The sequence below is a fragment of the Peromyscus maniculatus genome, chromosome 15, assembly GCF_049852395.1.
Source record: "Peromyscus maniculatus bairdii isolate BWxNUB_F1_BW_parent chromosome 15, HU_Pman_BW_mat_3.1, whole genome shotgun sequence".
Taxonomy (NCBI): domain Eukaryota; kingdom Metazoa; phylum Chordata; class Mammalia; order Rodentia; family Cricetidae; genus Peromyscus; species Peromyscus maniculatus.
The window spans coordinates 26,298,991-26,325,988 of NC_134866.1; the positions used below are offsets into that span (position 1 = coordinate 26,298,991).

Genomic DNA, 26,998 nt, shown 5'->3' on the forward strand with positions numbered 1-26,998 from the left:
TGTACAGGAGAGGGGTGGAGTCAGCTAAAACAAGACGTACTGGAATACAAAAGATGGCGCCCGAGGGGAAATACTGGAGCTCGGGTCCAGGAACAAGTCCATTTCGTGTTGGCACGGTTCAAGGTTTTACTCAAGGACTCAGTGACTGCGCTGCAGCAGCCACTGGAGTAGGAAAAGGAAAACACTACACAGCCCAGGGAAGACTGGCAGGAGACGGTCACTCAGCCGGCAGCAAAGCTCTGCAAGACTGCTCAGCACGGAGCAGAGCGGGTAAAGATAAGATCGGAGAACGAGATGGACGGCAGAAGACTCCAAGAAAAAGATGGCAAATAAGGTTTCCAAAAGATTTCATTGAAGACCCAATCATTAACGATACTAAATACTGCCGTATCTTACAAGTATATTCTTGGGGAAAAAAAAAAAAATCAGAAAACAAACATTACTTTACAAACTAAATTACTCATTTACTTATATATTTTAATTTAAAAGGAGAACAATTATATATTTATTTTCATTGCAAAATAATTTAAACTTATCTATCAAAATAGAAAATAATCTCCTAAATCCTACCAACTTAATATGACTACCATTGCAGTCATTTTAACATAGCTATAAATATATTATAAATTAAAATTTTCACTAATAGTTTTCCAATTGACCATATACAGAATTAAGCAATATGTATTTTTCTATTATTTTAACTTTCATGACATTTTACTAAGTACATTTTCAAAGTGTATAAATCAATTCACCTATTGCTCACCAAACCGAGGAGTATGATAAATTATGAAAGGTATCAATCAGCATGTAAACTTTTACATTTCCTAGTTCAACCTGAGAAGTAGATAATTAACAGCATCCAACATGGAAAAGTTGTCCCTAAAGACTGGAAGGAGAATGGCAGGCTTATTTTCAGACACACAGTCACACCAGGTCACTGACAAGCCGAAAGATTTACCTGGAAGAAATCGTACAAAACGTGGCATGAAATGAAATCTTGGGCAGCAGGGAGGACTGTCTTCAAACAAAGGACCTAAAGCAAACAAGGGAAAAGAAAAGAAGAAAGAGATCAAACAGCCTTAGAGAGCCAACGCCGCAACTTAATTCCCAAGATTTATGGGGACCACAAAAAACCACCCCCCGAAGCAGGGACATAAAAAGTGCCACTCCCCCCACCCTGCCTCCACAGCTCAATCCATCAGCAGCAGCTGCCACAGCGTCTATGAGGACCGCAATGAGGGGTCTAGAGTAGCTCACGGGGAGAGAGCAAGCCAAGGAGCCAGTGCACACAGCAAAGCACTTCTTAAATCAAAACATACCAACGCCTTTGTTATAACTGAACCCCAGCACTATATCACATGTGCGTATATGCTAATTCCTTCAGTGTTTAATCAATACACTAGAAGAACTCAACGATGCCATTGGTTTAGGAAACCATTTATCCATGCACTTGGTTTTAAAAGCTACTCATTCATTTCATTTAAAAACTAGCTTCAAAAAGGCTTCCTTCCATACACAACTTTAAAAATAAGCAAATTTAAACATTTTCTGGAACACAGACACCCACAGGTCTTTAATCATGCATGTATGTTTTAGTGAGCAATCGGTTCTCTAATTTCATAAACTGTTATCTTACAAGTTTATTACAGTAACAGTCATTATATTTAAAATATTAACCACTGAGATTTTTTTCCTCTAATACACATAAATAAGGTAGTTGTATTAGTGATAACTGGTCCTGTTTTCTTGGCTAATAGGCACTGATAAACTACATGAAGTAAAATCCATAACCATTTATTCCTGTCGGAGGACTACAAGTATTCCTATAGATGTCATGCTTTTACTTAGGTATTTACGAAGCAAAAAAAAAAAAAAAAAAAAAACCCTCAACTATACCTCCACCATTTCATGTAAGCTTTTATACACACTGTGACATACATCTTAGAAGAACTGCTTTTTCTTTTAAGCTGTATATTTACCTTTAAGATTCCAGTCATATAATTCCAAAATATCTCTGAATAGGAACAGTGAAAACAGCTCAAGTCCTTTTACACAAAAATTCTGAAAAATAAGTCAAAATCAAATTACTATAGATCTGCAAATACATATTAACTGAAGTTTTAACTTGTCCTAGCCAAGTATCTCGAAGGGTTTGTTGAAACTGTACACTAAAAGCCTTCCCTACACAGCTTGGCCACTGTCCTAAACTGGCTTGCCGATTTCAAAGAGAAATGAAGCAGACAATAATGCCATTAGGACTGCTACAAAAATGTCAACTCAGCGCTTTTTCGTGTACAAATAAAATATCTGAAACTTAAAGTCTTACTTCTATCATGGTCTTCTGATCTAATTGTAAAATGTATAAGAATCTCCTGGGAGCTTTATGTGAACTCAGGCTACACACACACCTGCAAGCTAACTAGCTTGTCCTCCATTCCCATCCCATCCTACCCCACAACCCAGGATCATCACTGTTGCCAAGTTACCAAATTTTACCAATTTTTATACCAAAAATTTTGAAGTGTTAATAGAGGCAAATAAAAGGGCTGAGGAAAATTGCAGGAGTCTACCAAACTTCCTCCTGCAGACGAGCTACACAGAAGACATATCTTCAAGTCAGTTTTGTCTCTTAGTATCTCATCTACTTGTTTAGCTCAGGGTTCATAAATCAGCCTGCATGAGATCACGTCAGGAATCATAAAGTTTTACAACGATAAGTGAAGGCTTATGACCTTAGAACCAAACAGAAGCAAAAGAGAAGCTGAAACCTCCCCACACCGACGGAGGGGGCAGCCCTTGCTCTTTAAGCCATTTGAATGCAGGTAGAACGATCCCAACGGGCCCAGAGTGAAAGAGGCGGGAATTTAGAATGCACATCAGGCCCATCCATCCCTCCCCATTGCTCCCTGCCATCCAAGACAGCGCTTCCCAGTTAAACAAATCCCAAGAGCCACGGGCTCCAGAAATCGACCCCAACTCCGACGCATCAAGCACACAAGCTTGTCTGCCGTCTAGCCGTTGTTTCTCAGTGTGATTTGTTGACAACACTAAATTCCAGATCAGGCAATGAATCATTCTGAGATTCACATTAATCTTACTTTGGAATTTTAAATCTCTTGCATATATTTAGATAAATCTGCTGTTTAGCATCTGCAATGAAAAACAATTAGGAAAAAAATGTAAATATATGGGAAGAAAAATGAAGCCGGCACTGATCTTGTCACTGGAGATAATGAGCAAGATTATTCCAACAGCTCTTGCATTCGGTTTCACTGTTCCAGTCCTCTCTGTGAGACTGGCCAGGGCCCAAACTCTGTCCCTTAAGCAAAGCTGAGAACAGATGTACAGTGACTATCAGCAGATGCAGACGAGCAGATATGAGTTCAGAAATAGGTCAACAGTTTACACTTTTGAACCGTGGTATCAGAGCGACATTACAGCAACCCTTTCAACATGGTATTTCAGGGGTCTGAAGCAGCAAAAAGCTGGAGCTGACCAACTTCAATTGTGTTGTTGGGTTTTTTTGTTTTTAAGGGAAAAAAGAATATAAAGGCAGAATAAAATACATTAAGCTGTTAAGCAAGCCTTTCTCTTACCTCAGGCATCATCTCTTCAATAAAATGAATTGTGTAGTCTATGTTGAATCTAATCACTTTACACAGTGGGATCTGCAAGAAGAAGAGGAGCTGTTGAGTTCCCCAGCATTTCTCGGCAGGCTCGGAATGCAGAGTTTGCTCTCTGGCTCAGAGGACCACGAACCAAATGAAGTTTACCTTCACCCACCCTGGTAACAACCTTGGGCATGACTTTCAACTGCTTTCTTTGTTTGCTTTTTGAGATAGGGTCTCAATTCTGTAGCCCTGGCTGGTCTGGAACTCTTGTGTAGAGTAGATGAGGCTGGCCTCAAACTCAGAGAAATTTGCAAGCCTCTACCTCCTAACCACTGGTATTAAAGGCAATGTGTCACCACACCTAGCCCCAAAATACTGCACTCTAATGGCAAGAATTCGAATCTCTCTGACCGAGCTTCTATGAGAGACGGCAATAATATTGACGCTTCATTAATGTGATTCGCAAAGCACCACAAACACAACAAGAACACACTAAACTCAGACATGTCACCTCTACAAAGAAATAATAAAACCAATCACGTACTAATTTGACCTTTAATCTTCACACGGGTCAAGAATGGCAGCACAATAATGTATCGGTTACATACACTTAGTTCATTGATCAGGGCACAATGCATGCTGCCTGCCTGGTTCTGGGGCAAGAGCAGCTGTGGGAGTTAGTAAAAAAAAAAGATAGTAGCCGGCATTTGCCGGGCCAGGCACCGATCTAACGTTTCACCATATTTACTCATGCAACTATCACAGGTGCCCTAAAACCTAAGTTTGACCATTATGCACTGGGAGAGAGGGAAAAAAAACTACGAGAACCATCAGGTAGGGGCCTTGCATAAAGGAGCAGGCGGCTGGTGAAGTGGGAATTCTTTTTCTAGACCCACCTCTTACCTACCAGAGAACACACTCCTCATCCCCCATTCTAATACCCAGCGCATGGGAGGAACTGAAGGCCCAGCACGAACTAATCCACAGCTGTCTTATCTTCCCAGTGCATCATCAGCCACTAGCCTAGGATCTAGACACAGGAGTTTTCCATAAATAGATTTCTGAATGAATAAAAGGATGAGGAAGGGGAGGAAGGAGGTGACCGAGCTGGCTAGCTGGGCACAGTAATTGAAACCAGAGGCTCTGTAGATGTGTTACAGGCTCTTTCTGGCTTAGCAATCTGTCCATGGAACATTGTAATCACTTTTACAAACCACAGCTGTCAGAAAGAAACAAATTTTAATTCTCCCAGCAAAAAAGGATAGTAAGAAAATAGAAAAACAGTCTTACAATGCCATCTACTGGAAATGAAGTTTAGCTCTTAGTCTTTCTTTTTTTTTTTTTTTTTTTTTAAATACAGTGGTTGCTACCTTTAACTTTTGTTATAATTTTACTATGGGATTCATTTCCAACATCTGGACATATTGTGTCCCCAATCCTCAGCTAACCAAAGCAACATGCTTAGTACACTATTATTTTTACAACCTACTTTAACCCCACAGACATTTAAAATACTCGTGAGAGTTACAAATTGGCACACAATTTAGCTTGGTTTTAAAATTCCCATTCTTTACTAACATCTGCATATGGTTCAAACTTTAGAATAAGCCATAGGCCCTGTATTAAAAATCAAGGAGCTAGAGTCCAGTAAGATGGCATAACTCCTACAGCCCTAAAGCTCCTGAGGCAGAGGCGGGAGGATCATGAATCCCAGGCCAGCCTGGAAAGCAAAGTGAGACCCCATCGCAAAAACCAAAAAGAAAGAGGGCAAGGATTTGGAAAAGAATGTAAACAAGCACAAAGAGAAGGTGGCACATTGTAACTACAACTAAAAACAGCACCTGAAAGAGCACGAGAGGTCCAGCTAACGTTTGGGTTGCTTTGTAAGACCAGCTGGAAGCCAGGCACACCTCTAATACCAGCACTTGGGAGGTACCGTCAGGATAGCTGAGGACAGCCTAGTCTAGACAGTAGGTTCTAGGTCAGCCAAAGAAATATAGCAGAATCTGCTCAAAGATATTGGGGGGGCGGGGAGAAACAAACCCAAGGGTACACAGACACATCCATCCAGGTGAGGGGTGCAGGTACTGGAACACAGAGAAAAGGGACCTGTGAGGTTACTGAGCTCTTCAGAGAGCACAGTGCACACAGAGAAGCCAGACGCTGCTGGGGAAGGAACACTGTCATGCCATCCTTATTGACCACACTGGGGCCAGGGTCCACCACTACATCCAATCTCTTTCAAGTACATCCACAAAGGAGACTACCTCAGTTTACACCCAGATGGGCCATGACGTAAACTGTGGGAATGGCTTGGCCAGAGTGCAAAGGCCAGAAGACCAGGCTACAGCCCGCACAAGGCACGGCTGGAAATAGCGACAGGTTTTAAATACGGCTAGGGGACCTTACTGACCATTCTGTCATGAGAGGAAAGAACTGGGAACAAGTCCTGGATCCCTGGGCTTGTGTCACCAGGGCGATCACAATGGCACTGATGCCAATGCAGAAATCCATAAAGTTGTCCCCCGAAGAAACGCATGGCTCCACGAGCCATGAGGAGCAAGCCAGTAAGTAGGGATCCTCTGTGGCCTCAGTATCAGTTCCGGCCTTGAGTGTCTGCTCTTTCTGACCTCTCTGGATGACGGACTACAAGCTGTCAAGTAAAACAGACCCTCCCGTACTCAACCTGCTTTTGGTCATGGTGTTTGGGCACAGCAGCAGAAACCCTAACTGAGGCAATGCCGAGGGGCCGTCGAAGAGCACACGCCAACAGACAAGACAGTCTAGAGAGGGCAGGGCAAAGAAAGCTACTAACGACAACGGTTAAACCTCCTGAGAGCGGAACGGAGACCACGGGTGCTGTGGAACATCCAGCAAGAGAGGACACAGGAGGGAAAAACACACAGGAGGCAGGCAGAGCAAGAGCAGAAGTGAGACCCGTCCTCCTTCCTGGCCTGTGAGGAAGGACTGCACAAAGATGCAAACACAACGGTCCCCACCTCCTCGCAGCAGGACTCACTTCCGGGGCGCTCCTCAGGGCACGCTTGGGCCTTCCATCCACACCACCAGAGGCCTCCTGAGAGGCCCTCAGCTGGAAAGGCACCACTGCCTACCAGCTCACAGCCTCCTCATGTCTTCCGAGACTCAGAGAACTTGTCCTCTCTCTATCCATTCAAAGGTCACCAGAGCAGCTTCCATCAACCCACAAACTAACACAAATGCCTGCGCTTCCCAAAACAGGTTTGATTACTCAAAAGCACACACACAGTGCTGCATGGTGATGTTAAACCCTAACACACAATGGCAAAATTAATTCATTAATACCCCCCCAAATCTATACAATCAATCAATACTTTTTCTAGTGAGTGAGCGATGAAATGAATCATCAGTGATAAGAAAAATGGAAAACCAACCAAGTTCTTTTTTTTTTAATTTATTTATTTATTATGTATACAGTGTTCTGTCTGCATCTATGCCTGAACACCAGAAGAGGGCACCAGATCTCATTACAGACAGTTGTGAGCCACCATGTGGTTGCTGGGAATTGAACTCAGGACCTCTGGAGGAGCAGCCAATGCTCTTAACCTCTGAGCCATCTCTCCAGGCCCCCAACCAAGTTCTTGATCACAGAATGATCACAGGGTTTTCTTGGGCATATGAGAATGTTATGTAACACTATGCAATTAATGCACCTTTTACAGTGTCAAAGCCCCAAACAACATCAGGTATTACAAAGAACCACAAGTGTCCTACATGACAGGATACAATGCATCCAGAACTGCTACACACTTAGCCAGCAAAGCTTTCAATCCACTTCAATTCAAGACCTTAGGATTACCTGTCAGAGCCAGCTCTGGTCAAGAGTCCACATGACCGTCACCTCTAGACCCTTCCTGCTGATGGGCTCGTTCTAAGAAATGGATCAGGTCAGTAATGCAGTCTAAAAACTTTATGGGAGTCTATTTCAAATTCAAGAGATCTTTGATGGCTCCAGCTCTGTGAACTTTAGAATCCTCAACTCAAAATTCAATTGCTATTCTCAACATCACTCACAAAAATGACAAGGCTCCTTATTATGACTAAAGTCTTCAAATTTTAAAAGACATTCAGTATTTATATAAAATACATGCTGAGGTCAGGGATTCTGTAATTTGGTTTTCAGTTTCATCTCTTTTAACAAATAAAAACTGACTCATTTGGTATAACTGCCTCTGAGTGCCAAACTTTGTGCTGGGAAACTGTTAAAAAATTATCCTTTTTAAAAAAAAAATCACATTTTCTACTCACTTGTGCTATAAAACTAAAACTGCTCTAGAAAAGCAAATGTATATTTCAAGGCCAATCTAGATCATATAGTAAAAGCTGTCTCACAAAAATAAATAGAAATAGATAGATAGATAGATACATAGATAGACAGAGATAAATAAAATTCTCTTTTAAAATATAAGTCAGTGGCTTAGCAGTTAATAGCACTTGCTGCTCCCAACGAAGACCTGAGATCGATTCCCAACACCCACATCGGGCAGCTCACAACCCCTTATAACTCCATCTCCAGGTGATCTGATGCCTCTAGCCTCCATGGGCATCTGCACTCCCACACACATACCCACACACAGACACAAAATAAATATTAAAAAATAAATCTTTCTTTTGGGGAAAAAAAAAAAAGGTCTGACTTTAACTAAAATCCTAAACATAGCTATCATTAATAAGGCCCAAAAAATTACCAGTCCAACGTAAAATAAAAAACAAAAAAGAATGAAAATATTCAAAGTCATCTGTCTGATATCTTTCCAAAATGAGAGGTGCCAATATTTATTCTGCACCAATTACCATGATAAATACTTGTCATGTGCCAGTGCATTTAACCTTCACCTAACATAACTAATACCCCTAACCACATACGATGAAACCAAAGCGTACAGTTTAGTGTCAGACCACAAAGTCAGCAAATGGATTTCACTACAGGCCCCAAATTGGTATCTACAAAGCCACAGTTTGTCTTCTCTGATTCAGGTGACCCGAAAGTCAAAGTGAGAGCTACATGACGTCTAGGGAATTAAAAGGTAAGGTGACAGATAAGCTTAAGTATTTCCATGCCAACAAACTTGGCATGAAAAGTGGAGGTTAGTAGACTACGGAAGTTCTAAAGGCCACCAAGACTTAAGACCGGAATTTGGTAAACAAAGAATTTGATTGTCCGAGACACATAAACACGGCAAAGAAACTATTAAAATTCTAAAAATGTCTAGTATCTTAAGTGACATGAAAGTAAACGGGGAAATGAGAGGGAAGAGTTCTAAAAGGGAGAGCATTAATAAGTAAGGGAGATGGGGAGACAAAATATTGCATATTTTCTGATATGAAAAACCTGGGTTCATAGACAGACAGACAGACATAGAGATGGAGATGTACATACGTGGAATGAAGGCAGAAAGAAATTATTTGGGGAAAGAGAAAGGAACTAAGTGGGAGAGATGGGAGAGGGAGGGCAGTGAGGGACAAATATGGGAGTAATACAACAGTATGTATATGTTTTTGTATATTGATAGTATAATCATCCGAAAAAAAAAACTCTCCAAAATAAAACCAGGTATGGTTGCATACACCTGCACTCTGGAACAGACTGAGGCGGGAGGATCCTGAGTTCAAAGACCCTGGCCTATACCAGCTCCAGGCCAGTTTGGGCTATCTAGTGAGACTTTGTCTCAAAAATCCAAAAAGTTAAAACATTTCCGTGGGGTTATGATATATCATAGAATAAGGAAAAAAAGAAAACGCTGTTTTAAGTCAGTATCACTACCTAGAGTCATATCTACTTAATAAAGTAAAAAGGAATGATGGATAGAAGCATGGTAAGACCAAGACTTGAGTCTCAGCCTCTCTGGAAAACTCCAGGTTCCAAGCAGACAGCACTGAGGTGGCTTCCCGACTGCAGGCAAGCAGCACACCAAACCCCAGCTCCCTGGGCCCCACAGGACCCTCGGCCCCGGTAAAGTCCTGCCCCCGGTAAAGTCCTGCCGCACTCTTCCCAGCACTGCTCACGCCGTCCACCGTCCAACCTGGAGAGCAGACCAACAGGGCAATGCCCAACTTCAAAACAGGACAATTCTGATGCCCAGACACAGAGCATCCATTTGGACTGATGCTCAGGAAAGCATCTCTAATAGCCACACAAATATCACGAGTCCTTGTGTCACACCATGTCTCTGAACACAGGTACAGTCCTGGGATTCAAAAGCAGAAACCTTGTGAGGTTACCTCAGGCTTTGTGTCCTGAACAAGTCCTGTTCTTTTCTTTGCTCAGACAGACACACACACACACACACACACACACACACACACACACACACGTCTCTTAAAACTTCCAACTTTCCTTTAAGGACAATCAACCCAAAAATAGCTTATCACATCACTCCACAGTTTATCCTCCTCTTTCAATTTCTCACACTCTCTAAATGTTATTCTAACACGTTTACTTACACCATTTAATGTAGCCCAAACCTGTGACTCATTAGCAGACTCACGGTCCCACAGCTCTCCAGGTGGGATGGAGAGTCACTTATGAACACATAAAGGGGATCTATCTTACTTTGGGGGAAGGACAGATAAAGGCAGGGGAGGCAGGAGGTGGAAGAAGGAGGGAGGAGCCACCTGGCACATACTTACATTGGTCAGAGGGGCATGTGCAAACATAGAAAATCCTTCAAAGATATACTCATGATCATCGTACTCTATAACTGTTGGTCTGTCGGTCTAAAAGTAAACAAGAACACAAGACAGGATTTAAGTTAATGATACCATTCACATGTGCAGGAAGCCACCCAGACACAAAGTAACTCAAGGCAGAAACAAAAGCAACTTTGTAGACTCAATGTTTTTCCAAACATCAGGAAACATACACTAAAGATTAATTTTAAAGGGAATGCTCTGGCTTGATGAAATTCTCTGACTTCAGATGCTATGCAGAATACTATATATATATATATATATATATATATATATATATATATATAACCAGTGATGCTTATTATGTACTCCATAAAGGAGATTAAAGGCTATATATAGCTTCATTTTCTAGAAATTTATTATCTTTAACCCCATAACTGAACAAACAGACTGACACCACAATAGGAAAGAGTCCGAGGGCCTTGAAGTGCCAGAAGCTCAACCCCACAACTGCATCCCCATCCTCCCCAGGAGAAGACAACCCACCAAACACTGCAGTAGGGTAGGGACCATGCAATGCCAAAGACTTCAGTGACCTAAAAACAGAATCTGTAATTCCATGATAGACATGTCAATCTCACCATGAGAGACTCTCTTCCTTCTATGGCAGTCTTCATAGCCATCCTTTTGATATTAAATGTCAAATAAATGTGAAGCAAATTATAAAGATTGGTAGCCTAAAAGATACTTCTTACCTAGGTACTAAACATCTTTATTTCACAAATTACATATAAGAACTGGGAAGAACTAGAGATTATCCATATACACATCATCTCTTTTGTCAATAAGCTATCACTTTCTATTGCAGTGACTCAAGAAGACTAAATTAAAAATAATGAGAAGATTCTGATGAAATATGGACTAATAATGAATGGTTGAACCACTCTGAAAAATGGGCCATTCCTTGGAAATTAAACATGGTTACCAGATAAATCAGCAATCTCAGTCCTAGGTTTACACCCAAAAGATATCAAACATCTATATAGTCATACACATACCCTTTTATTAAAATGTAATAAAAATATAATTATATTACATCCCCCCTCCCTGTTGTCCGTCTCCACCAATCCCTCGCACATCCAATTTTATTTCATGTGCATGTCTGCATACCATTTTCAGGCTTGGTGCCCATAGTAACTAGAAAAGGGAATCAGATCCTCGGGAACTGGAGTTACAGATGGTTGTGAGCAGCCACGTGGGTGCTGTGAGCCAAAAGAGGTTCTTCTGGAAGAGCAGCAAGTGCCCTAAACTGCTCAGCCATGTCCTTAGTCCCACACAGGTACTACTATGAGCATTATTCACAATAGCGGACAATGGAAACAACCCAAAGTCCATTAACATAATAAATGAACAAATGAAACATGCTGTAGCTATACAACACACAACACACACACACACACACACACACACACACACACACGTGCGTGTGTATACATCGCACACACACACACGCACACACATGCACGCACAGACACACACTCCGTAAGGGAATAGTACTTGGCCATAAAAAGAAACTATAAAGGATGTAGGCTTCACAGCTCTATGCCAGAGTGCTTGCCTAGTATACAAGGGAACCTGAGTTGAATAAAAGGAACATAAAGGAGAAAGGGAGGTGAAGTACTGATACGTGCCACAACACGGTAAATCTTTAAAAAAATACTCTAAGTTAAAGAGCAGAGACATAGAAAAAGCAGTTACCATACGGTCTCAATGAAAAGTCTAGGCTAGCCAAGTCCACAGACACATACCACCTAAAGGATACAAAGTTTCTTCCAGGATAAGAAAGCTCTAAAGTTAGAATGTGGTGATGGTTTTACAAGTCTGTAATTATGCTAAACGTCATGAATTACACAATTTACATGGGTAAAGCTTTTAATGACACAAGAAGTATAGCTACATAAAGTTATTAAAATATGTAATTATGAATAATTTTGACATCAAAACTTGTATTTAGCAGAGTTAGCCAACTCCATAATGTGACAGGCAATGCAGCACAGGGTAGCATACAGACATGTACACTGGAGCAGACGGCTGGCTTCTGAAGACCACCACGCTACCTAGTACCTGAGCAAATTACTCAGGCTCATCTACAAAATAGGAACTAACGCCCCAAGTGGGTAGTATGGATAATATATACACAGTTACGATTGTGAAAATTAAATTAACCGTGCTAACCACTTAGAATGGTACCTAGAACATAGTACATGTGCATAAGTATACCATATTACCATAGTGTCATATTAGACATTGAATTTTCTGATTTAGACACAAGACAATAAGCTGCCCACTGACTTTTAAAACATGGAAATGCCCTACTTTATGCTTCCCACTCTATTGTTCCAAGAACAGCTTCATAATTCACTGGCTACTATAAACTTGGTTATTGTATGGTACCATTACAAATAAAAAGGACATAATAAAATGTGGGGGAGGAAAGCTGAAATAAACATCAATCAACATAATGATTTTAAAAGTAAAAACAACATAAGAACTGAATTAGCAGCTCATGCCAATAATCCCAGCACTTTGGAAACGAGGCAGGAGAAATGCCGTAAGTTACAGGCCAGCCTGGGCTACATAGTTCCAGGCCATCCTAGGCTAGAATGGGATTTCATCAGTAACTTACTAAAAAGTTGGTAGGAGGGGAGACGGTAATCCGATAGTGGAAAAGTCGTCCAGCGTTGTTGGTCATGGGACGACAGGGCTTGATTGCCTGGGGGAACAAAATGAGAACGTTTTACAAATGAAGTAGAAAATGATTGTCTTTTAAAAGGAACTATATCGTCAGTTTCACATCCGACACCTGCTTTTCTGTGTGTTCCTGTTCACTCTACTATGTATTAACTAAGTGACCAAAAAGATGTGGCTAGTCACGGGTTCTCAACCTTCCCCATACGCACTAGTGAAGTGATCTGTGTTCTGTGATCTGGTGTTCAGTGAGACCAGAAGTATCTGCAGGTTTTATGTCCCCATCAAATACATGGTCTCAATGAATGGGCATCTGTCATCAGTTGAGTACTTGGGGGACAGGGCTAGACCCCCAGTACCCATAGCAGAAACCATTATTGGTATACTCTGGTTCTATTCAGTACAAGTAGATATGTAAGTGACGTCAGCATCCAGGAGGGTCTGGAAGGACTCACAGCTTGCCAACCAGGAGCCCCATTTGGCATACAACCAGTAGAGACTGCTCTACTCACTCTGCAGGCAGCTGCCCGGGGTCTCTTTAGAAGGCGGATGAGCCTGCAAAGGCCCCGAAAGTAGCACCAAGTAGATGGACTACTGTTGTCGTGAGTTCCTTGGCCTTTCCAGGGCAAAGACCCCGAGGAGCTACTTAACTCTTAGCAGCTCCACCAGCAGCTCCACAGGATCTTTAGCCAGTGGTAGGGTACCAAACTGCAAAATATATGATCTCCAGGTGCTCTTGTCCTGTGGAGATAGTACTTGCAAACATCCTTTGGGACATGCCTGACTGTCTTCCTAGTCCCCTTCCTTCCCCACTTTAAGACCTTAATGTGAGGAGGCTCGTACTAGGGTGCAGTATGTACCAGGCCATGAACAGCTCCTGCAGCAGAGTACAGGAAGATGTGTGCATGCCCCGCCAGGGTAAGCCTTGTTTTACAGTAACATTCTTACCACTTTAGTAGTCGGCTACCAGCTGTTGTATTTCTTGGTCCGTGAACTGCAGACTACATCTGTGAATTGCACCCATACCAGGGGCATACCTCTATGTGGACTCAGTGGTGTCTGGGTGAATGCTTTTTCATCTGAGCCAATTATGTATGTGGCAGCTGGCTCCTTAACCATATCCTAAGTGGTGAATAACAACATCTCACTCAGCATAAACACTCTACAGATCACAGAGCTCCTGATCAGTCAAGCAGAGTAATACAACTCTGAGAAGTGCCTGGGAGACTTGAGCGTACTGTTTTGTTATGTTTGTACCGAAAGGATGCAGTCTGCAATTTATGCTGCAAGAGAATACATACATTAGACCTGTGCTCAGCTGGAATAGCTGTTTGTGGCACGGGGAACACCGCACCAACAGCTGCTGGCAGGCACCACAGGGGGTGACACTCTCCATGGAAGGCCATGCTCTCCGCAGAAGAGAGGAAGGGCGAGGTTCAGTGATTCCGTGGGCTCTGCTGGGCCCATCAGCAGATACTCGTCTAGATGCCCCACTGACAAACAACACTTGTACTCTCTGCAGATAAGCTTTTCCTTAGGCCTCTTGTTCAGTGGCATCATGATGCCAAGACTTTCGGAACCAGCCACACTCCTAAACAGCAGCAACTAGAGACACACCATCTGGCAGTCAGCTCTGAAAACCAGGAGCACACTTCCTACCCATAGCATCCAGACCATCCTCCTGTCAATCATCCCCCAAAGAGGGGGCCCAGAGTGGTCTTAAGAATCATTCTGCCATACTGTGCCTGGCAGCAGTTTCCACAGCAGAGACAAGAAGTTCATACAGAAAGCTGAAGCAGGTCAAAAAAACAGAACAAAGCGACCAAGCCAACTGTGGAGCATTCCGAGTTTCCCAGTGGGATCCAGTCACTATCCACTCTCCTGATCCTCCCACAGAAGTGAGTGATGACTCACTTGCTTATAGGCATCCCACCTTAATATCCAGCCATCATGCTCAGGACTCTTGGGGGGTCCCAGTTAATCAGCCCCTAGGGCTCTTGTTTTCCCGTCAGTTCAATCCACATCTCAAATGAGTCTTAGGTACTGCCCAATGCTCAGGCAGTTTATCCTGGCAACACCATCACAAAACACATAACCAAAGCGGGTCAGGCACATGGAATAGATGACTGACTGACCAGAAGAGTCCCTACATGAAACTGCCCTTGGAATTTGGGGCATCCGTCCTGCTTTCTTGCGCCAGTGTTCAGCTTGAGGCAGTTACCAGGTGTTCCTTCATTAAGGGACTTGAAGCTCTTTAAAATGATCGAGCAAAGGTTTCAGAAAGCTGCATTTGTGCTGAGGGAGTGAGCCTCTTGGAAATCCAGACCTGAGTTGTATCACACCAACCTTGCATGAGACACCTTAGCTCTGCTTCTAGAGAACCTAAGACGTAGCAGATGGTATTAGGAACAAATAAGCTTAAGGAAATAAGGACAAAGATGGTGTTTTAGAAACACTATCCACCACCTAACAAAAAGTCCCTATCACCGGTAGTAAACACAGTACAAATGACCCTGGCATCAGGTGGCCAGACGACTACTGTTTTCAGACTTTGAGAAATGGGAGGCTGCACCATTGGAAGAGCTGGTACAGGACACCAAGTATTCAGGACTATAGAGGAAATGGTGTCTACAAGAGAAAGGGTCATGGATTTTAGAAATGGATGGCAAGTGTTAAATATCATATTCTCTACCATGGTCTTGGTCCTTGGTCTGCCATGAAATCACCTGGAGGGCTTATTAAATCACAGCATACTTTCCCCCTGGCAGCTGGTGGGTGGACAGTGTACATTCCCAACAAGCTCCAGATTAAGCTGACACTAATTTGAAAACTTCACTGTGAGAACTACCGCTCTAAAAAAAATGTAATGGCAGAGGAGGGGAGATGTGAATGCCAACGGGCTTCTTGACGATCCAAAGAGAACTTCCCATCACTCGCAGTGAGACCTCAGAAAAAGTTGGGAGCAAACCAGAGCTTACCTGTGAAAGAGCCATAATTCTAGGACAACTGACAGCCAACCAAGGTAGGTCTGCTATGGCAAGGTCAGGGCCCTGGAAACCTGGGACAGGACAGTTAGATTTTAACTCCCCAGACTCCTCGGGACCTTCTGACTCTGCAGAGATGGCACATCCCTCCCTATTTAGATCACTCACTCACCTGCACCAGAAGGCAACGGAAGATCCCATCAGACAGCAGTGTCCACTATACCTCAGCCCACATACAGACCCCATCAATCAGCCTCCTTGCCAACAGACATATACTGCAAGTTATTTCACAGAACAACCCAGTTGTATAGGAGGTTGGGAGAAGGAGCCTACGTCCGGAAGGAGCTCTAAGAAACACTCAGCGCGTCCCATCAGGGGGTCTGCCAAGGGCCAGATGGGGAGAATGCTCAAGGTTAAGGAAGAGTTTGTGAACTTGGGAGAACTCGAGATATAAAACCAAGAGATGCTGGAGTTCCCTCCGAGGGTAGGTCTAAGATGCAATGGTGCATCTAAGAGATGCTGAAAGCCCCAAAGAGCCCAACCAAATGTTGGAGAGAAGGAGTAGGCATGCTGGGATGGAGGTAGTACCTGCAACTAGGAATATGCAGATACAAATGTGCTAGGTGATGAGGAGTGCTGCATCACCAAGGTCAGTGGTGGCCTCCTCTGTCAGCCAGGACAGACCACAGGACAAGCAGTCAGAGTCTGTCAAGAACAACAGGGATGACACAAGCTGGAAACTAAGCCAATAGAAGCCATGTCACATAATTATCATTATGACCAGTAAAGTCAGATTACCAGCCAAGGGGGTCTGCACCATGGAAACAGTTAACAGAACATGTTGTCACTGGTTACAAAACAATGAGCAATCAACCAGTGTAGTGCGCAGTTTATACAAGCAGAAGAACTCAGGGATAACCAAGAGTCTAAAGGCGAGTATTCCACTCAACAGTCACACTATCTATCCCCTTACCAGTTCCAGTTCCAAATTCATCAAGACTTTTAGACTGAAATCCATCGGCTGGAAAAGTAACCAGACTCCAGAAGAAAAAATCCTGCACATTGTAATGACTACAACTGGTGATGAATACCCTATCCTTCCTCAACGGTCCAATGACTATTTCCTTGAGACTCTGTACATCGATACCATAGGGATGGGATGTGTTATCCCTGCACCCAGTAAGAGTGGGCGATGGTGTAATATGATGGAATGTTGGCCACGTCTGGTTTAGTAAATCTACCTCAGATCTACCCAGCAGTCATTTCCCTGGCTGCTGACTGCTCACTGGAACTGACATAACTTGGCATATGAAACTATTCCTCACACTGGGTCCTAATGTGGAAGAAGAGCAACCATAACAGCACTTGACCAGGCAAAAGCTACTGTAAATTACCACCACCATTCCTCCAACCCAAGAACCACAAACAATCCTGCACTATAAGACAATGGAGATCCCCGCCATCCTTAAGGCTCACAGAGGTACTGGTACTGTTGAATTCACCAGTGTAGTCCCTAGAGGGTCCTAAAGGGTTACAGTAGGCTACCATGGTCTCTCCCAAGCAGCAGCTCTGATGGCAGCTGCTGTGCCAAGTACTGTGGCTCAATGGGACATTAACCAAACTCCACGGCAACTCATTCAGTCAACATGTTTGCCTCCATCCCAATCAGAAATGAGGATTGGAATTTCTCACAATACCTCTCTGCATTACATCTCCATCCCAATATTCAAAAGGGTCCCAATTGTCCAGACATGCTACAGATCAAACTGTTCCATTATTTCTGCGGAATTATGTTACTCAAGCTAGAAACCTTAATAAAGACGTATGTACTACAGAGGATCAGAGAAAAACCCCACAAAGGTTCAAGGCCCTACCACAGCCTTATAAAGTTCAGTTTCCTATAGACTACCATGACATCATCTGCAGAGTAAAAGATACATTATCCTACCATCTACTTCCTACAATGAAGAAAGAAGCGTTAACATCTGGACGTTCTTACAGGTTCATAGGATACCCCAAACCCACACCCAACAAGAGTGCTCTGGCCAATTACATGGTGGTGCAAAAGGCTGGAGTATCAAGTGGGGTCCCAGAAAAACACCTTAACAAGTCTAGGCGCACACACACACTCCTACTGCTATGACCCACAATTCACAATGGCAAGGTCAGGAAAAGGTGCCAAAAGACCTCACAGCAGACCACACTGGAGAATGACAATGCTGGTCTCTGGACCTAGGCCAGATCATCTGAAGTAAAGAATTACATGCCTTGGGGGGATGCGGGCGGTGGTGGTGTAAGTGTAGTGTACCTGATTAGTATAGAAGGCCTGGCTTGAGAACACCACCAAATCAATATGTGTCCAGACCTGCCTGTCATAAACTGGGTACTGTCAATCCCATCAAGCAATTAGGCTGAGTGGCACAGGCAACAATCCATCCTAAAAGGAAGGTGGCACATTCAGAATCAAACCCACAATAGAAACAAGGAACAGATAAGCTGTCTGGCAGATGGCCCAGATCCCTACTGGCTTCCACACTGTGGCATCACCGTCCCTCTCTCCTCAGCTGATGACTAAGGCTATAACGATGCAGGTGGAGGAAAAAGCTTAGGCCTGGTTTACAAACAAGCTAATTTAGGATGCAGAAGCAAACAAAAACGGACGGTACTGCAGTCTTGCTCTGAGATGACTTTGAAAGACCCCAATGAGGGGGAAATCTCTGCAGTGAACAGTTCCAGCAATGCCCCGATCGGGTACTTGGAATGGAAAAGGAAGTAGCCTTTCTTTCCTTTGTCCACGAGGAAAGACCAAATGATCAAGAATGAAAAGGTCTTGGGAGAGACTTGGAAGTGGGCTAGAGGGAGGGACTTCAGGACTTCCCATCAGGATGGCGACCACCAGAGAGCAGCTACTATGGCACCAAACAGACAGAATGACAAGGGCGGTCATGTCTGTGCCCACACCATCCCAGAATTGACAGGGCAGGCCCATGAGTGTAGTGACCACAGTCACAAGAACCCAAGAGCACAGGCCCCACTTAACAAGAAATAAGCGAGCTAAGCTAACCTTATGCTAGTGAACATCTATACAAACGGCTAGTTAGCACTGGCACCACCCCTGGAGAACAAGCTACCATCATTAGTAGCAAGCTGACTACCCAGGCCTCTTCTATCTGTACAGGAGCAAACAAGTAGAATATAGCCCACGGGCGTACAGCTGATACCGTGGCCCACTCAGGCTCCCATCCCGGAGAAGCCTACTACCTCGCTAGAGGGAACGGAGGTGGCATGCAGGCTGCAGCTGCTGGTCCACAGGACAGCTCCTGTGAGGTCACCCCCAGCTACAAAGCCCCGTCTCCCAAGGTCATGGGCTTCCCGAAAAGGGCTGCTATAGAGATCAAGGGATGCGAAGGTATGAAGGCCATTCCGGCCAACAAAAGGAAATTCTGTCAAGCTGGCTTGATCAGGCCCGCAGAGCATGAATCACCCCCTCTACTCTTGACCCCCCTCTTCTTCTCAGACACTGATCCCCAGCAACAGGTCAGACCACCTCACCTGAGGCACAGGAACAGATGCCCACAGGTGAAACTTGGTCAAAACTCCTCACCACACTCGCTGGGCTCCAAAGATAACTAAGTCATTGAAATTATCAAGCAGTCTCATAGCTTTATTAGAGCCTCAAACAAGTTGTTTTTTTTTTTTTTTAAAAAAAAAAGCAGGTTTTTTTTCTTTTTTTAAGATTTATTTATTTATTATGTATACAGTGTTCTGCCTGCATGAATGTCTGCAGGCCAGAAGATGGCACCAGATCTCATTACAGATGGTTGTGAGCCACCATGTGGTTGCTGGGAATTGAACTCAGGACCTCTGGAAGAGGAGCCAGTGCTCTTAACCACTGAGCAATCTCTCCAGCCCATCAAACAAGTTTTAAATAGAAATTAAGAACTTACATATTCTGTGTGTAGGTATGTGTGGAAGCATAAAACAGTAATTCTGAGATTAATGGAAATAATTTGATAAATCGGAAAGATAGTGAGGAAAAAAATCACAGGAAACTAATCAAAAGACAGTCGTTACAAATAGCTACAGTGTAAAGGTCTTCTATCCCTTCAGCCAAGCTTAGAGTGTCCCTGAGAAGCCAAGGCTGGGGCATAGAGTCAATGGAAACTCAACATTGGTAGAGATAAAGATTCTGACAAGTTCCATGGTGAAGGTAAAGTTCTACCTGCAGGTAGAAACAGGGTAGGTCCCCAGGGGACGAGAACATGAGCCTCATAGCTAGAGTTAGAACATTTCCCTGGGGCAATCCATAACCACTGGTGAAAACAGGAAACTAACGCTAGTGTATCCAGTTTGAGAACACTTAAGAATAACGCATACACCATACATGAACCTTCCAAACTCTTTTTAGTTTCCTCAACAGCATTCTGGAATCTACTCAAAGCCCAAATATTTTCCCTCTGTAACTGTCAGTAACTCAGGCTATAACAGGGAACACGAATAGATCATTTTGATGGCATTATTTCATTTCATGGGAAAAGAATAACAATGGCATTCGTCTCCTTGGGACTCCTTGGTGCTTACACAAATCATAAGCCAAGCCAGTTACCTCTTCTCCGGGGTAGATGCTGTGCCGAATTCCCGTGCGTCTTGCTTTTGCGCTGCATTTGCAAAGTGGTCCATCATTCATCTGTCAGAAACAGAATGCAATTCAGTTTTATTGGGGGGAAATCCACACGAGGCACAAAGATGCCCCCGAAACTGTGAGGTTTAATGTCATGAGTGCTGGGGCCTTGAAGAGGCTGTCACAGCTAGAAGATTAAACGGATGTTCCAAAACCAATAAACTGGAAACTGCCTGTAATAGATGATAAGAGGAAAACGTACAGCAACACTGGAATCCCAAGTTATTTGTGCAGCCAAGCAGGAAATATCATTGTCGGCACACTGTTCACCCTTACTGTCTCCTGCCTCTCTACAGCGCTTTCCTTTTCCTTACTTCAGAGGAAATGACTTTACACACAGAGAGACAAATGTACTTCATATCCTAAAGGTATGCACAGACTGCTTTGAAGATGACCTGCAGATTTAATGTTTTAAGAACTGAAGTATGCTTCGTGGTAGTGGCGCACACCTTTAATCCCAGAACTTGGGAGGCAGAGAGGCAGGTGAATCTCCATGAGTTTGAGGCTAACCTGGTCTACAAAATGACTTCCAGGACAGCCAGGACTGTTACACAGAGAAAGCCTGTCTCAAAAAATTTTTAAAAAAGAAAAAAGAAAGAAAAAGAACTGAAGTATGTATGACAAGCGGGGGCAGGGACATCCAGTAGAATAAAATAAAAAGCTTTTAATGCTAGACAGCTTAAAATCACCCTCTTCCACCTTGTTTCACTGTACTCTGGAAGTGAACAATGTTGAAGGCCGCTCAGGACAGTAAGTACCAAGCAGCAGAGGATAAATAATAGCACCGGATCCATGAACTCAAGTAACATTTATTATAGAAATGAGAGCAGACACTGTTTGGATTTTGAAAAAAGAAACGCCGTCTAAATGGACCCGGCACTGGAGCTGCTGGGGTTGCTTAGGCAAGGCCTAAAAAGAAAAAAATGAAGTGCTCGTCAGCACAGACGAGCAAGATGGTTATTCCCCACACACCACCAGCATGCACGAGACAAAGAGGAAGCCTGTGTGATACTCGGGGACATGAAACCCCATTAAACAGAATGGACCGTGTATGTGTGAAGACCAAACGTGAGCTGAAATCAAACTGTAAAGCGCCATAACAGCCAGGTCCCAGGCTGAGGACACGGCTAAGTTGTTAATGCATGTGCCCCGCACGGTAAAGACTGGAGTTCAGAGCCCCTGAACCCACACAAAGGCCAAGCAAGGGGGCACATGCCGGAACTCTAGCAATGGCGAGATCCTTGGAAAGCTCACAAACCAGCTAGGCAGGCCAGAGAGGCAAAGTTCCAGGCCAACGAGAAAACTCTGCTTCAAACAGAAGACAGAAGGTCCCTGAGGATCACTCCTGTGCTTGTGTTCTTACCTCCATGCACACACGCAGGCACACACTTATGTGCAGGCAAGCTGAGGATCACACCTGTATTGTGTTCTAACCTCCATGCACACACACAGACACACATTTATATGTAGGCAAGCTGAGGATCACACCTGTATTGTGTTCTAACCTCCATGCACACACGCAGACACACACTTATGTGCAGGCAAGCTGAGGATCACACCTGTGCTTGTGTTTTTACCTCCATGAATACACGCAGACTCACACTTATGTGCAGGCAACCTGAGGATCACACCTGTATTGTGTTCTAACCTCCATGCACACACACAGACACACACTTATGTGCAGGCATGCTGAGGATCACACCTGTGCTTGTGTTCTAACCTCCATGCACACACGCAGACACACACTTATGTGCAGGCATGCTGAGGATCACACCTGTGCTTGTGTTCTAATCTCCATGCACACACGCAGACACACACTTATGTGCAGGCATGCTAGTTCCAGGAGTGTACTAAGTGTACTAAGAATGGATAGTTTTTTTTTCATTCCCTAAGTAATACAGTGTAACAACTACTGACACGGTGTCTATAGTGTAAGGTATTATTAGTAATCTAGAGATTTAAAGCATAAAAGAGGTGTGTGTCACTTATATATAAATACTACACTGTATTCATAAAAGACTCTGCATCTGTGGATTTTGGTATCTGTGTAGACCCTGGAACCAAAATCTCCTTAGATTCTGAGGGGTGACTATATATTGATAGTTCTTGTTGTTATTTTAAGTTCTAGGGATTTATAATTCATTGAACCCAATTAAAATATAAATGAGGGTGGTGGTGGCGCACACCTTTAATCCCAGCACTCATGAGTCAGAGGCAAGCCGATCTCTGTGAGTTCAAGGCCAGCCTGGGCTACCAAGTGAGTTCCAGGGGGAAAAAAAATAAAAATAAAAATAAATTTAAAAAAACTCAAAAAACAAAAAACAAATAAAATATAAGTGAAAATATCTCAATAGACTTTGGCAAGAAATAGTAAAGTTAAACTCTTTAGCCTTTTGGGAAATCGAACGCTCCTGGAGGTACAGCAGAAAAACAGCATTACTATCTAAAGACAGTCTGGGATATCAACTGAAGGAAGAGCTAGCAAACCAGAGGCTGTCTAACGTTCCGTCAGCAATCACAGCACACCCCCAGTGCCAGTGCGAGCTCCCGGACAGCAGACAAACAGCCTCCATGCTTGCCTTCCCTGGGGTCCATGCTCCCACATGGACCCCTTCACAAGGCTCCCAGTATGGAGGCCAGGAGACCCAGTACAGCACACAGAACAGTGAAACAAGAAGGGAGCCGAACAGGACAGTAACATACAGAAAGCAAGGCTGACACTTCTTGACTGAGAACAACCTAGTGAAAAAGACCAGCTATGGAGAAAGCTTTCTCCTCCATCTGAATAGAAAGGAAACTGCTAAATGTGGTAGCACCTGTTAGGAATGGCAGCACTCAAGAGGCCGAGGCAGCAGAGTCACAAGTTCAAGACCAACCTGGACTATCCATAAAAATATGGTGTAAGATGCACTGAAATTTTTGCAAATGCTTCTACTCAATTCCAGGGCATCACAAAGTACATTGTTCTCAGTCATTTAAATTATATTAATCCTTTTCAAAAAACAAAACCTGAAAGGTGGCTCAGCAGTTAAAAACACCGACTGCTCTCCCAGAGGACCCGGGTCCAATCCCCAGCATCTATAGGGTGGCTCACAACCATATGGACCTCCGGTTGCAGAGGATCCAATGCCCTTTCCTGACCTCCATGAGCACAAGGAATGCACGTGGTGCACAGGCAGACATGCATGCAAAATATTCATACACTCAACACAAGACAAAATAATAATAATAAAAATTTTAAAAGGCTTTTAAAATAGCTGTTATCTAACAATAATCTTAAGAGAATTCCAATTAATACTGAATGGTATGAACTTATTCACAACTATTACTGGTAAATTATCATACAGAACAAGGAGGGACAGTCTTACTATTTGCAACAAATTCACATTCATAGAAGACACATTTTTGTACAAACTGTGTATTTGTAAGCACAAATCTGTTATAAAGATACCATTTTTAGAGCCAAGTCTGTGGTACAGGCCTGTAACCTAGCAATCAAGAAGCAAGTCAGAAGTATATAATGAGAGCCTGTCTCAACAACAAATACATATTTATAGACATTTTTATCAAATATTACATCAAAACAAAATAATAATCAAAAACTTTTAAGTGTTCTAGCTATTATGTCATTAGCTCATATGCTTAACCAAGAAGAGAATTTACAAAAACTCAAGATCGTTAGCAAATAAAACAAATGATACTGTAGAGAATGATTCAGTTCACTGTTGAGCAGCAAGATGCCTTCCAGGTGAACTGCTTTACAAAGACCCACACGGTCTTTCCCTCTCCCCGCCACTCCTCTTCTCCTACTGCAGGTTTTTTAACAGCACTACTATCCTGCTCCCAACAAGGAACTTACAAACACCATCAATGTGATTCAAGGAACAGCTGTTCTGCGCTCACACTTTGCAGCTGAACTCTGAAGCTGAAAGAAGTAACTCTGAAAAATGGCACCCAAGCCCTGGGAGACAAAGTCCCATTTCTATACCAGCCAACATGCATCTTCTCAGCCCTGAGTCGTAAATGTGATGTGTGGGTTTGCAACCTTCAGAGCAAAAGCATAAAAAAGCTCGCACCTGGCCCGGGTCGTTGTACCAGAGTTCATCATGGAGCCGGTCAGGGTGAGCCTTTTTGCGTTTAATCTCCGCAATGACATCAAACACCTCGGAGTCGGAGCTGCTGGAGCACGTGCTCTCCTCGTCGGACTCACACTCAGACTCACTGGAGCTCTCTAGTGGAAGGCAGGAGAGAACACAGAAGAAGCTCGTGAACTTAACAGAAGGTTCTGCAAAGACTTTCAAATGCCCTAGACCTTTAAAGGTAAGGGGCAGCTGGGATCATTGTTCACTGCTCTAGTCAATTTTTTTTTGGGGGGGTGGGTTTCAAGACAGGGTTTCTCTGTGTAGCTTTGCGCCTTTCCTGGAACTCACTTGGTAGCCCAGGCCGGCCTTAAACTCCGCCTGCCTCTGCCTCCCGAGTGCTGGGATTAAAGGCGTGCGCCACCACCGCCCGGCTGCTCTAGTAAATTTTTGAGGGGTTACTCGACACCAAACACCGCTAAGCAATGCCATGAAAACCAGTTCATAATGCTAAGGAATAATCTAGCTTGGGAAACAAAGAAAATACGGACTTTTATCAAGAAAATGGGAATCATGACAAATATCAAACAAAAATAACACAGTAATAGTGATTTCACACTTTAAAAGTAGTATCAACTCAATAAAGAGCTAGTCTGCTGTGAGCCAGAAAGGTCAGTGGCAATTTCAGAGGGGCACTTGTGACTCAGACCCTGGGCAGAAGAGGAGACCGATGGAAGGATGAGCAGGAATGAGGAGGGGCCAGGTAGTCAGGGATGGAGACAGGACTGGGGTGGACCCTGAGTGCAGCAGAACAGTGAGACTCTAGATTATACATGACAGCAACACTGAAGATTTTATACTTTTTTCTCTTGATAGTAGCAATTAAAGATATAGAGTTATTTCTGAGTGTGGCAGTTCACACTTGTATCCCCAGTACTCCTTAAGTAGAGGCAGGAGGGTCAAGAGTTCAAGGCCTGGCAGAGGCAGGCGGATCTCTATGAGTTCAAGGCCAGCCTGGTCTATAGAGCGAGATCCAGGACAGGCACAACAACTACACAGAGAAACCCTGTCTTGACAAACCAAAAAAAAAAAAAGAAAAGAAATTACTATTTGGGGGCTGGAAAGATGGCTCAGAGGTTAATAGCACTGGCTGCTCTTCCAGAGGTCCTGAGTTCAATTCCCAGCAACCACATGGTGGCTCACAACCACCTATAATGACATCTGGTGCCATCTTCTAGCCTGCAGGGATACATGCAGGCAGAACACTGTATACATAATAAATAAACAAATCAAAAAAAAAAAAAAAAAGTTCAAGGCCAGCCTCAACCACACAGTGAATTTCAAACCAGGTTACTGAGACAGTCTCAAAGAACAGAGAGGAAAAGACAGACAAGATTTTAGTCCCTGAAAGTAACTGCATGAAAGCAGAGAGAGAATTATGATGTGTGAAATAAGCCACAAAAGAAAGACAAATACTGCATGATTCCACTTAGGTGAAGGATTTGAAGTCATCAAATTCAGAGACAGAATGTGCTGGTAGTTGGGGGTGGGAGACGTTGTTGCTTAATGTGGACGTTTCAGTTTTACAGGATGAAGAGTTCTTCAAACCGGTGCTGGCAATACACATGTACTTAATAACACCAAACTAGATGATTCCAATGGTTAAGATGGTAAACTTTGTGTTGTATTTTATTACAGCTTGGAAAAAGAAAGTAGCAGCAGAATAACAAAATCCAGCATCACAAAGTTATCTCCCGTGGACAAGGCTGTCAGTCCCATTTTACTATGGGAAGACGGAGACACTGAGACTTGTGTCTGAAGTCTTCTGCCAAAATCACTTCGCTGTTGTAACCATCTAGGTTTCCAGGTGGCATTATCCAGCAGGTCTGCATAAAGAGGATGACTGGGCCACAGGCCTGAGTGCAGGTGTTTGGAAGGGTCTACACTTGGCTGTATCTCACAGCGGGGAGGTCTTTTCTCCTCCCCTTGACATTGTGATAAAAAGCCCTTTGGAATAAAGTTCAGGGCTGGTGGGTTTGGACCCAGGCCCTCCCGAGGCTATCTCGTGTTTTCTGTCTGTCTCTCCTCTCTATACTTCTACCTACAAATTCCTAATTTCTCTCTGCTCAAAAGTACCCTGGGGGAATAAGAGGGAGCTGGTCTCCCTCAATTCGTAAGTAAGGAGCACAAGGATTCTGAGCCAGGCCACTTGACTTCTGAGTCTAT

At 43.5% G+C, this 26,998-nt stretch overlaps 1 protein-coding gene across 8 annotated transcripts in view; it reads right to left on the reverse strand.

Moving 5' to 3' along the window:
• Positions 1-26,998, reverse strand: part of Drosha (drosha ribonuclease III) — a 119,224-nt gene that overhangs the window by 72,112 nt on the left and 20,114 nt on the right. For all 8 annotated transcript variants that reach the window (XM_006976109.4, XM_006976108.4, XM_042261401.2 and 5 more), the window contains 7 exons: positions 24,770-24,924; positions 20,619-20,699; positions 12,967-13,053; positions 10,281-10,367; positions 3,597-3,668; positions 1,980-2,061; positions 959-1,033 (listed from right to left, as the gene is read on the reverse strand). In XM_006976109.4, coding sequence (XP_006976171.1) covers positions 959-1,033; positions 1,980-2,061; positions 3,597-3,668; positions 10,281-10,367; positions 12,967-13,053; positions 20,619-20,699; positions 24,770-24,924 — 639 coding nt within the window. The remainder of the gene's footprint in view (positions 1-958; positions 1,034-1,979; positions 2,062-3,596; positions 3,669-10,280; positions 10,368-12,966; positions 13,054-20,618; positions 20,700-24,769; positions 24,925-26,998) is intronic.